This window comes from Haliotis rufescens, unplaced genomic scaffold (assembly GCF_023055435.1).
Source record: "Haliotis rufescens isolate VD_foot unplaced genomic scaffold, xgHalRufe1.0.p SCAF_15, whole genome shotgun sequence".
Classification (NCBI taxonomy): Eukaryota; Metazoa; Mollusca; class Gastropoda; order Lepetellida; family Haliotidae; genus Haliotis; species Haliotis rufescens.
Window position 1 is genome coordinate 33042129 of NW_025963835.1, and position 14428 is coordinate 33056556.

A 14428-nucleotide genomic window follows, 5' to 3' on the forward strand; every position below is an offset into this window, starting at 1 on the left:
GCACTTGAGAAGTCGACGACAAGCAGTGACACCACCTTTACGTCCAGTTCACAGAACAGCACGTCTGGCTTGGTGTCGACAACATGTGCGTTGGAACAGACAGCAATGGTCTTGTGTACTGTTTACAGACGAGTCGCGATTCTGTTTGCAGCTCAATGATGGAAGAATACGGGTGTGGCGTCGTACTGGAGAGAGATTCACTGATGCCACAGTACGTGAACGTGTCGCTTTTGGTGGGGGATCAGTGATGGTATGGGGAGGATTCAGTTGGAATCACAGGACTCCTCTGTACCATATTGTCGGGAATCTGAATGCTGCCAGGTATCGTGATGAGATTCTTGAACCCCTGGTATTGCCCACACTTCGTCAGATTGGTCAAGGTGCTATCCTTCAGGACGACAATGCACGACCCCATCGTGCTCGGATTATCACTGACTATCACAGACAAAGGCAGATTACCGTTATGCAATGGCCTGCTTATTCGCCAGATCTGGCGCCCATTGAACATCTTTGGGATGCCTTGGGAAGAGCCGTTCAAGCTAACCACCCACCTCCTGTTAATCTCCAGCAACTGTTAGGATTTCTTCATCAGGAATGGCAAGCAATTCCACAGACAACACTGCAGCAGCTTGTCCGATCTATGCGTAGAAGATGTCAGGATTGTATTGCTTCCAGGGGTGGGCATACCCGATATTGAAGGAACAGGATTATCCTGAACTGTAGTGTGTGACTTTTGATTTATAGGGTACATGCAATTCATATTGATTTGCTCTGGTCAGCTGTATGCCAGCATTTCTTTCGTCAATGAAATGTCATGATTAAATACATATCTTTCCCAATCAGTGTTGTTCCTGTGGCCACGATTTATTTTTTGTGTGATTTTGATAACTTATTTGGGTGTTCTTTAACTTCTTTTGAGTAGCATATTTAAACTACAAGACATGCTGGATGTTATATGGAGGTCAGGTCAATGTGGAAAGAAAATGTTTTGGTGGTTGTTTGTGGATCTTCTTGTTTCACTGGAGTCACAAGGGATCGTTCAATGTAGTCACACCGACCATTGCTGTCCACCAGGATGACAGTGTTCGTCCTGACAACAGGAAAGCACATGTAATTATATTCACAGAGTTGGGGTCAGGCTGCTTTATAACACACTGAATATACGGCTGATGTGAGTTACGTATACACTACATTCCTTCATCACCCGTGAATACATACATCAACTCTTGTCTCTACACACTACGCTCCTTCATCACCCGTGAATACATACATCAACTCTGGTCTCTACACACTACGTTACTTCATCACCCGTAAATACATACATCAACTCTGGTCTCTACACACTACGTTCCTACATCACCCGTGAATACATACATCAACTCTGGTCTCTACACACTACGTTCCTTCATCACCCGTGAATACATACATCAACTTCTGTCTCTACACACTACATTCCTACATCACCCGTGAATACTTACATCAACTCTGGTCTCTACACACTACGTTCCTTCATCACCCGTGAATACATACATCAACTCTGGCCTCTACACACTACATTCCTTCATCACCCGTGAATACATACATCAACTCTGGTCTCTACACACTACATTCCTTCATCACCCGTGAATACATACATCAACTCTGGCCTCTACACACTACATTCCTTCATCACCCGTGAATACATACATCAACTCTGGTCTCTACACACTACGTTCCTTCATCACCCGTGAATACATACATCAACTCTCGTCTCTACACACTACGTTCCTTCATAACCCGCGAATACATACATCAACTCTGGTCTCTACACACTACGTTCCTTCATCACCCGTGAATACATACATCAACTCTGGTCTCTACACACTACATTCCTTCATCACCCGTGAATACATACATCAACTCTGGTCTCTATACACTACGTTCCTTCATCACCCGTGAATACATACATCAACTCTGGTCTCTACACACAACATTCCTTCATCACCCGTGAATACATACATCAACTCTGGCCTCTACACACTACGTTCCTTCATCACCCGTGAATACATACATCAACTCTGGTCTCTACAGACTACATTCCTTCATCACCCGTGAATACATACATCAACTCTGGTCTCTACACACTACGCTCCTTCATCACCCGTGAATACATACATCAACTCTGGCCTCTACACACTACGTTCCTTCATCACCCGTGAATACATACATCAACTCTGGTCTCTACACACTACGTTCCTTCATCACCTGTGAATACATACATCAACTCTGGTCTCTACACACTACGTTCCTTCATAACCCGCGAATACATACATCAACTCTGGTCTCTACACACTACGCTCCTTCATCACCCGTGAATACATACATCAACTCTGGTCTCTACACACTACATTCCTTCATCACCCGTGAATACATACATCAACTCTGGTCTCTATACACTACGTTCTTTCATCACCCGTGAATACATACATCAACTCTGGTCTCTACACACAACATTCCTTCATCACCCGTGAATACATACATCAACTCTGGCCTCTACACACTACGTTCCTTCATCACCCGTGAATACATACATCAACTCTGGTCTCTACAGACTACATTCCTTCATCACCCGTGAATACATACATCAACTCTGGCCTCTACACACTACGTTCCTTCATCACCCGTGAATACATACATCAACTCTGGTCTCTACACACTACGTTCCTTCATCACCCGTGAATACATACATCAACTCTGGCCTCTACACACTACATTCCTTCATCACCCGTGAATACATACATCAACTCTGGTCTCTACACACTACGTTCCTTCATCACCCGTGAATACATACATCAACTCTCGTCTCTACACACTACGTTCCTTCATAACCCGCGAATACATACATCAACTCTGGTCTCTACACACTACGTTCCTTCATCACCCGTGAATACATACATCAACTCTGGTCTTTACACACTACATTCCTTCATCACCCGTGAATACATACATCAACTCTGGTCTCTATACACTACGTTCCTTCATCACCCGTGAATACATACATCAACTCTGGTCTCTACACACAACATTCCTTCATCACCCGTGAATACATACATCAACTCTGGCCTCTACACACTACGTTCCTTCATCACCCGTGAATACATACATCAACTCTGGTCTCTACAGACTACATTCCTTCATCACCCGTGAATACATACATCAACTCTGGTCTCTACACACTACGTTCCTTCATCACCTGTGAATACATACATCAACTCTCGTCTCTACACACTACGTTCCTTCATAACCCGCGAATACATACATCAACTCTGGTCTCTACACACTACGTTCCTTCATCACCCGTGAATACATACATCAACTCTGGTCTCTACACACTACATTCCTTCATCACCCGTGAATACATACATCAACTCTGGTCTCTACACACAACATTCCTTCATCACCCGTGAATACATACATCAACTCTGGCCTCTACACACTACGTTCCTTCATCACCCGTGAATACATACATCAACTCTGGTCTCTACAGACTACATTCCTTCATCACCCGTGAATACATACATCAACTCTGGCCTCTACACACTACGTTCCTTCATCACCCGTGAATACATACATCAACTCTGGTCTCTACACACTACATTCCTTCATCACCCGTGAATACATACATCAACTCTGGCCTCTACACACTACATTCCTTCATCACCCGTGAATACATACATCAACTCTGGTCTCTACACACTACGTTCCTTCATCACCCGTGAATACATACATCAACTCTGGTCTCTACACACTACATTCCTTCATCACCCGTGAATACATACATCAACTCTGGTCTCTACAGACTACATTCCTTCATCACCCGTGAATACATACATCAACTCTGGCCTCTACACACTACGTTCCTTCATCACCCGTGAATACATACATCAACTCTGGCCTCTACACACTACGTTCCTTCATCACCCGTGAATACATACATCAACTCTGGTCTCTACACACTACGCTCCTTCATCACCCGTGAATACATACATCAACTCTGGCCTCTACACACTACGTTCCTTCATCACCCGTGAATACATACATCAACTCTGGTCTCTACACACTACGTTCCTTCATCACCCGTGAATACATACATCAACTCTGGTCTCTACACACTACGTTCCTTCATCACCCGTGAATACATACATCAACTCTGGTCTCTACACACTACGCTCCTTCATCACCCGTGAATACATACATCAACTCTGGTCTCTACACACTACGTTCCTTCATCACCCGTGAATACATACATCAACTCTGGTCTCTACACACTACGTTCCTTCATCACCCGTGAATACATACATCAACTCTGGTCTCTACACACTACGTTCCTTCATCACATGTGAATACATACATCAACTCTGGTCTCTACACACTACGTTCCTTCATAACCCGTGAATACATAAATCAACTCTGGTCTCTACACACTACGTTCCTTCATCACCCGTGAATACATACATCAACTCTGGTCTCTACACACTACGTTCCTTCATCACCCGTGAATACATACATCAACTTCTGTCTCTACACACTATGCTCCTTCATCACCCGTGAATACATACATCAACTCTGGTCTCTACACACTACGTTCCTTCATCACCCTGAATACATAAATCAACTCTGGTCTCTACACACTACGTTACTTCATCACCCGTGAATACATACATCAACTCTGGTCTCTACACACTACGTTCCTTCATCACCTGTGAATACATACATCAACTCTGGTCTCTACACACTACGTTCCTTCATCACCCGTGAATACATACATCAACTCTGGTCTCTACACACAACATTCCTTCATCACCCGTGAATACATACATCAACTCTGGTCTCTACACACTACGTTCCTTCATCACATGTGAATACATACATCAACTCTGGTCTCTACACACTACGTTCCTTCATCACCCGTGAATACATACATCAACTCTGGTCTCTACACACTACGTTCCTTCATCACATGTGAATACATACATCAACTCTGGTCTCTACACACTACGTTCCTTCATCACCTGTGAATACATACATCAACTCTGGCCTCTACACACTACATTCCTTCATCACCCGTGAATACATACATCAACTCTGGTCTCTACACACTACGTTCCTTCATCACCCGTGAATACATACATCAACTCTGGTCTCTACACACTACGTTCCTTCATCACCCTGAATACATAAATCAACTCTGGTCTCTACACACTACGTTACTTCATCACCCGTGAATACATACATCAACTCTGGTCTCTACACACTACGTTCCTTCATCACCTGTGAATACATACATCAACTCTGGTCTCTACACACTACGTTCCTTCATCACCCGTGAATACATACATCAACTCTGGTCTCTACACACTACGATCCTTCATCACCCGTGAATACATACATCAACTCTCGTCTCTACACACAACATTCCTTCATCACCCGTGAATACATACATCAACTCTGGTCTCTACACACTACGTTCCTTCATCACATGTGAATACATACATCAACTCTGGTCTCTACACACTACGTTCCTTCATCACCCGTGAATACATACATCAACTCTGGTCTCTACACACTACGTTCCTTCATCACATGTGAATACATACATCAACTCTGGTCTCTACACACTACGTTCCTTCATCACCTGTGAATACATACATCAACTCTGGCCTCTACACACTACATTTCTTCATCACCCGTGAATACATACATCAACTCTAGTCTCTACACACTACATTCCTTCATCACCCGTGAATTCATACATCAACTCTGGTCTCTACACACTACATTCCTTCATCACCCGTGAATACATACATCAACTCTGGTCTCTACACACTACGTTCCTTCATCACCCGTGAATACATACATCAACTCTGGTCTCTACACACTACGTTCCTTCATCACCCACGAATACATACATCAACTTCTGTCTCTACACACTACGCTCCTTCATCACCCGCGAATACATACATCAACTCTGGTCTCTACACACTACGTTACTTCATCACCCGTGAATACATACATCAACCCTTGTCTCTACACACTACGTTCCTTCATCACCCGTGAATACATACATCAACTTCTGTCTCTACACACTACGCTCCTTCATCACCCGCGAATACATACATCAACTCTGGTCTCTACACACTACGTTACTTCATCACCCGTAAATACATACATCAACTTCTGTCTCTACACACTATGTTCCTTCATCACCCATGAATACATACATCAACTTCTGTCTCTACACACTACGCTCCTTCATCACCCGCGAATACATACATCAACTCTGGTCTCTACACACTACGCTCCTTCATCACCCGTGAATACATACATCAACTCTGGTCTCTACACACTACATTCCTTCATCACCCGTGAATACATACATCAACTCTGGTCTCTACACACTACGTTCCTTCATCACCCACGAATACATACATCAACTTCTGTCTCTACACACTACGCTCCTTCATCACCCGCGAATACATACATCAACTCTGGTCTCTACACACTACGTTACTTCATCACCCGTGAATACATACATCAACCCTTGTCTCTACACACTACGTTCCTTCATCACCCGTGAATACATACATCAACTTCTGTCTCTACACACTACGCTCCTTCATCACCCGCGAATACATACATCAACTCTGGTCTCTACACACTACGTTACTTCATCACCCGTAAATACATACATCAACTTCTGTCTCTACACACTATGTACCTTCATCACCCATGAATACATACATCAACTTCTGTCTCTACACACTACGCTCCTTCATCACCCGTGAATACATACATCAACTCTGGTCTCTACACACTACGCTCCTTCATCACCCGTGAATACATACATCAACTCTGGTCTCTACACACTACATTCCTTCATCACCCGTAAATACATACATCAACTCTGGTCTCTACACACTACGTTCCTTCATCACCCGTGAATACATACATCAACTCTGGTCTCTACACACTACGTTCCTTCATCACCCACGAATACATACATCAACTTCTGTCTCTACACACTACGTTCCTTCATCACCCGCGAATACATACATCAACTTCTGTCTCTACACACTACGTTCCTTCATCACCCGTGAATACATACATCAACTTCTGTCTCTACACACTACGCTCCTTCATCACCAGCGAATACATACATCAACTTCTGTCTCTACACACTAGGCTCCTTCATCACCCGTGAATACATACATCAACTCTGGTCTCTACACACTACGTTACTTCATCACCCGTAAATACATACATCAACTTCTGTCTCTACACACTACGTTCCTTCATCACCCGTGAATACATACATCAACTCTGGTCTCTACACACTACGTTCCTTAATCACCCGTAAATACATACATCAACTCTGGTCTCTACACACTACATTCCTTCATCACCCATGAATACAAACATCAACTTCTGTCTCTACACACTACGCTCCTTCATCACCCGCGAATACATACATCAACTCTGGTCTCTACACACTACGCTCCTTCATCACCCGTGAATACATACATCAACTCTGGTCTCTACACACTACGTTCCTTAATCACCCGTAAATACATACATCAACTCTGGTCTCTACACACTACATTCCTTCATCACCCGTAAATACATACATCAACTCTGGTCTCTACACACTACGTTACTTCATCACCCGTGAATACATACATCAACTCTGGTCTCTACACACTACGTTCCTTCATCACCCACGAATACATACATCAACTTCTGTCTCTACACACTATGTTCCTTCATCACCCGTAAATACATACATCAACTTCTGTCTCTACACACTACGTTCCTTCATCACCCGTGAATACATACATCAACTTCTGTCTCTACACACTACGCTCCTTCATCACCCGTGAATACATACATCAACTTCTGTCTCTACACACTACGTTCCTTCATCACCCGTGAATACATACATCAACTTCTGTCTCTACACACTACGCTCCTTCATCACCCGTGAATACATACATCAACTTCTGTCTCTACACACTACGTTCCTTCATCACCCGTGAATACATACATCAACTCTGGTCTCTACACACTATGCTCCTTCATCACCCTGAATACATACATCAACTCTGGTCTCTATACACTACATTCCTTCATGACCCGTGAATACATACATCAACTCTGGTCTCTACACACTACATTCCTTGATCACCCGTGAATACATACATCAACTCTGGCCTCTACACACTACATTCCTTCATCAACCGTGAATACATACATCAACTCTGGTCTCTACACACTACGCTCCTTCATCACCCGTGAATAGATACATCAACTTCTGTCTCTACACACTACGCTCCTTCATCACCCGTGAATACATACATCAACTCTGGTCTCTACACACTACGTTACTTCATCACCCGTAAATACATACATCAACTTCTGTCTCTACACACTACGTTCCTTCATCACCCATGAATACAAACATCAACTTCTGTCTCTACACACTACGCTCCTTCATCACCCGCGAATACATACATCAACTCTGGTCTCTACACACTACGCTCCTTCATCACCCGTGAATACATACATCAACTCTGGTCTCTACACACTACGTTCCTTAATCACCCGTAAATACATACATCAACTCTGGTCTCTACACACTACATTCCTTCATCACCCATGAATACAAACATCAACTTCTGTCTCTACACACTACGCTCCTTCATCACCCGCGAATACATACATCAACTCTGGTCTCTACACACTACGCTCCTTCATCACCCGTGAATACATACATCAACTCTGGTCTCTACACACTACGTTCCTTAATCACCCGTAAATACATACATCAACTCTGGTCTCTACACACTACATTCCTTCATCACCCGTAAATACATACATCAACTCTGGTCTCTACACACTACGTTACTTCATCACCCGTGAATACATACATCAACTCTGGTCTCTACACACTACGTTCCTTCATCACCCACGAATACATACATCAACTTCTGTCTCTACACACTATGTTCCTTCATCACCCGTAAATACATACATCAACTTCTGTCTCTACACACTACGTTCCTTCATCACCCGTGAATACATACATCAACTTCTGTCTCTACACACTACGCTCCTTCATCACCCGTGAATACATACATCAACTTCTGTCTCTACACACTACGTTCCTTCATCACCCGTGAATACATACATCAACTTCTGTCTCTACACACTACGCTCCTTCATCACCCGTGAATACATACATCAACTTCTGTCTCTACACACTACGTTCCTTCATCACCCGTGAATACATACATCAACTTCTGTCTCTACACACTACGCTCCTTCATCACCCGTGAATACATACATCAACTTCTGTCTCTACACACTACGCTCCTTCATCACCAGCGAATACATACATCAACTTCTGTCTCTACACACTACGCTCCTTCATCACCCACGAATACATACATCAACTTCTGTCTCTACACACTACATTCCTTCATCACCCGTGAATACATACATCAACTCTGGTCTCTACACACTACGTTACTTCATCACCCGTGAATACATACATCAACTTCTGTCTCTACACACTACGCTCCTTCATCACCCGTGAATACATACATCAACTTCTGTCTCTACACACTACGCTCCTTCATCACCCGTAAATACATACATCAACTTCTGTCTCTACACACTACGCTCCTTCATCACCCACGAATACATACATCAACTTCTGTCTCTACACACTACATTCCTTCATCACCCGTGAATACATACATCAACTCTGGTCTCTACACACTACGTTACTTCATCACCCGTGAATACATACATCAACTTCTGTCTCTACACACTACATTCCTTCATCACCCGTGAATACATACATCAACTCTGGTCTCTACACACTACGTTCCTACATCACCCGTGAATACATACATCAACTCTGGTCTCTACACACTACGTTCCTTCATCACCCGATAATACATACATCAACTCTGGTCTCTACACACTACGTTCCTTCATCACCCGTGAATACATACATCAACTCTGGTCTCTACACACTATGCTCCTTCATCACCCGTGAATACATACATCAACTCTGGTCTCTACACACTACGTTCCTTCATCACCCGTAAATACATACATCAACTTCTGTCTCTACACACTACGTTCCTTCATCACCCGTGAATACATACATCAACTTCTGTCTCTACACACTACGTTCCTTCATCACCCGTGAATACATACATCAACTTCTGTCTCTACACACTACGCTCCTTCATCACCCGTGAATACATACATCAACTCTGGTCTCTACACACTACATTCCTTCATCACCCGTGAATACATACATCAACTCTGGTCTCTACACACTACGTTACTTCATCACCCGTAAATACATACATCAACTCTGGCCTCTACACACTACATTCCTTCATCAACCGTGAATACATACATCAACTCTGGTCTCTACACACTACGTTCCTTCATCACCCGTGAATACATACATCAACTCTGGTCTCTATACACTACATTCCTTCATGACCCGTGAATACATACATGAACTCTGGTCTCTACACACTACATTCCTTCATCACCCGTGAATACATACATCAACTCTGGCCTCTACACACTACATTCCTTCATCAACCGTGAATACATACATCAACTCTGGTCTCTACACACTACGCTCCTTCATCACCCGTGAATACATACATCAACTCTGGTCTCTATACACTACGTTCCTTCATCACCCGTGAATACATACATCAACTTCTGTCTCTACACACTACGCTCCTTCATCACCCGTGAATACATACATCAACTTCTGTCTCTACACACTACGTTCCTTCATCACCCGTGAATACATACATCAACTTCTGTCTCTACACACTACGCTCCTTCATCACCCGTGAATACATACATCAACTTCTGTCTCTACACACTACGCTCCTTCATCACCAGCGAATACATACATCAACTTCTGTCTCTACACACTACGCTCCTTCATCACCCACGAATACATACATCAACTTCTGTCTCTACACACTACATTCCTTCATCACCCGTGAATACATACATCAACTCTGGTCTCTACACACTACGTTACTTCATCACCCGTGAATACATACATCAACTTCTGTCTCTACACACTACATTCCTTCATCACCCGTGAATACATACATCAACTCTGGTCTCTACACACTACGTTCCTACATCACCCGTGAATACATACATCAACTCTGGTCTCTACACACTACGTTCCTTCATCACCCGTGAATACATACATCAACTCTGGTCTCTACACACTACGTTCCTTCATCACCCGTGAATACATACATCAACTCTGGTCTCTACACACTATGCTCCTTCATCACCCGTGAATACATACATCAACTTCTGTCTCTACACACTACGTTCCTTCATCACCCGTAAATACATAAATCAACTTCTGTCTCTACACACTACGTTCCTTCATCACCCGTGAATACATACATCAACTTCTGTCTCTGCACACTACGTTCCTTCATCACCCGTGAATACATACATCAACTTCTGTCTCTACACACTACGCTCCTTCATCACCCGTGAATACATACATCAACTCTGGTCTCTACACACTACGTTCCTTCATCACCCGTGAATACATACATCAACTCTGGTCTCTACACACTACGTTACTTCATCACCCGTAAATACATACATCAACTCTGGCCTCTACACACTACATTCCTTCATCAACCGTGAATACATACATCAACTCTGGTCTCTACACACTACGCTCCTTCATCACCCGTGAATACATACATCAACTCTGGTCTCTATACACTACATTCCTTCATGACCCGTGAATACATACATCAACTCTGGTCTCTACACACTACATTCCTTCATCACCCGTGAATACATACATCAACTCTGGTCTCTACACACTACATTCCTTCATCAACCGTGAATACATACATCAACTCTGGTCTCTACACACTACGCTCCTTCATCACCCGTGAATACATACATCAACTCTGGTCTCTATACACTACATTCCTTCATAACCCGTGAATACATACATCAACTCTGGCCTCTACACACTACATTTCTTCATCACCCGTGAATACATACATCAACTCTGGTCTCTACACACTACGTTCCTTCATCACCCGTAAATACATACATCAACTCTGGTCTCTACACACTACGCACCTTCATCACCCGCGAATACATACATCAACTCTGGTCTCTACACACTACGTTACTTCATCACCCGTAAATACATACATCAACTCTGGTCTCTACACACTACGTTACTTCATCACCCGTAAATACATACATCAACTCTGGTCTCTACACACTACGTTCCTTCATCACCCGTGAATACATACATCAACTCTGGTCTCTACACACTACGTTCCTTCATCACCCGTGAATACATACATCAACTCTGGTCTCTACACACTACGTTCCTTCATCACCCGTGAATACATACATCAACTCTGGTCTCTACACACTACATTCCTTCATCACCCGTGAATACATACATCAACTCTGGTCTCTACACACTACGTTACTTCATCACCCGTCAATACATACATCAACTCTGGTCTCTACACACTACGTTCCTTCATCACCCGTCAATACATACATCAACTCTGGTCTCTACACACTACGTTCCTTCATCACCCGTGAATACATACATCAACTTCTGTCTCTACACACTACATTCCTACATCACCCGTGAATACTTACATCAACTGTGGTCTTTACACACTACGTTCCTTCATCACCCGTGAATACATACATCAACTCTGGCCTCTACACACTACATTCCTTCATCAACCGTGAATACATACATCAACTCTGGTCTCTACACACTACGTTCCTTCATCACCTGTGAATACATACATCAACTCTGGTCTCTACACACTACGTTCCTTCATAACCCGCGAATACATACATCAACTCTGGTCTCTACACACTACGTTCCTTCATCACCCGTGAATACATACATCAACTCTGGTCTCTACACACTACATTCCTTCATCACCCGTGAATACATACATGAACTCTGGTCTCTGCACACTACAATCCTACATCACCCGTGAATACATACATCAACTCTGGTCTCTACACACTACGCTCCTTCATCACCCGTGAATACATAAATCAACTCTGGCCTCTACACACTACGTTACTTCATCACCCGTGAATACATACATCAACTCTGGTCTCTACAGACTACATTCCTTCATCACCCGTGAATACATACATCAACTCTGGTCTCTATACACTACATTCCTTCATCACCCGTGAATACATACATCAACTCTGGTCTCTACACACAACATTCCTTCATCACCCGTGAATACATACATCAACTCTGGTCTCTACACACTACGTTCCTTCATCACCCGTCAATACATACATCAACTCTGGTCTCTACACACTACGTTCCTTCATCACCCGTGAATACATACATCAACTTCTGTCTCTACACACTACATTCCTACATCACCCGTGAATACTTACATCAACTGTGGTCTTTACACACTACGTTCCTTCATCACCCGTGAATACATACATCAACTCTGGCCTCTACACACTACATTCCTTCATCAACCGTGAATACATACATCAACTCTGGTCTCTACACACTACGTTCCTTCATCACCTGTGAATACATACATCAACTCTGGTCTCTACACACTACGTTCCTTCATAACCCGCGAATACATACATCAACTCTGGTCTCTACACACTACGTTCCTTCATCACCCGTGAATACATACATCAACTCTGGTCTCTACACACTACATTCCTTCATCACCCGTGAATACATACATGAACTCTGGTCTCTGCACACTACAATCCTACATCACCCGTGAATACATACATCAACTCTGGTCTCTACACACTACGCTCCTTCATCACCCGTGAATACATAAATCAACTCTGGCCTCTACACACTACGTTACTTCATCACCCGTGAATACATACATCAACTCTGGTCTCTACAGACTACATTCCTTCATCACCCGTGAATACATACATCAACTCTGGTCTCTATACACTACATTCCTTCATCACCCGTGAATACATACATCAACTCTGGTCTCTACACACAACATTCCTTCATCACCCGTGAATACATACATCAACTCTGGCCTCTACACACTACGTTCATTCATCACCCGTGAATACATACATCAACTCTGGTCTCTACAGACTACATTCCCTTATCACCCGTGAATACATACATCAACTCTGGCCTCTACACACTACTTCATTCATCACCCGTGAATACATACATCAACTCTGGCCTCTACACACTACGTTCCTTCATCACCCGTGAATACATACATCAACTTCTGTCTCTACACACTACGTTCCTTCATCACCCGTGAATACATACATCAAC

At 43.2% G+C, this 14428-nt stretch overlaps 1 protein-coding gene across 2 annotated transcripts in view; it reads right to left on the reverse strand.

The window, feature by feature from the left end:
• Nucleotides 1-814: 814 nt before the first annotated feature.
• The window catches only part of LOC124132049 (transport and Golgi organization 2 homolog), a 33607-nt gene continuing 19993 nt past the window's right edge, over nt 815-14428 (reverse strand). For both annotated transcript variants that reach the window (XM_048396480.1, XM_048396479.1), the window contains one exon: nt 815-1090. In XM_048396480.1, the coding sequence (XP_048252437.1) occupies nt 952-1090 (139 nt within the window). In that variant the 3' untranslated portion in view covers nt 815-951. The remainder of the gene's footprint in view (nt 1091-14428) is intronic.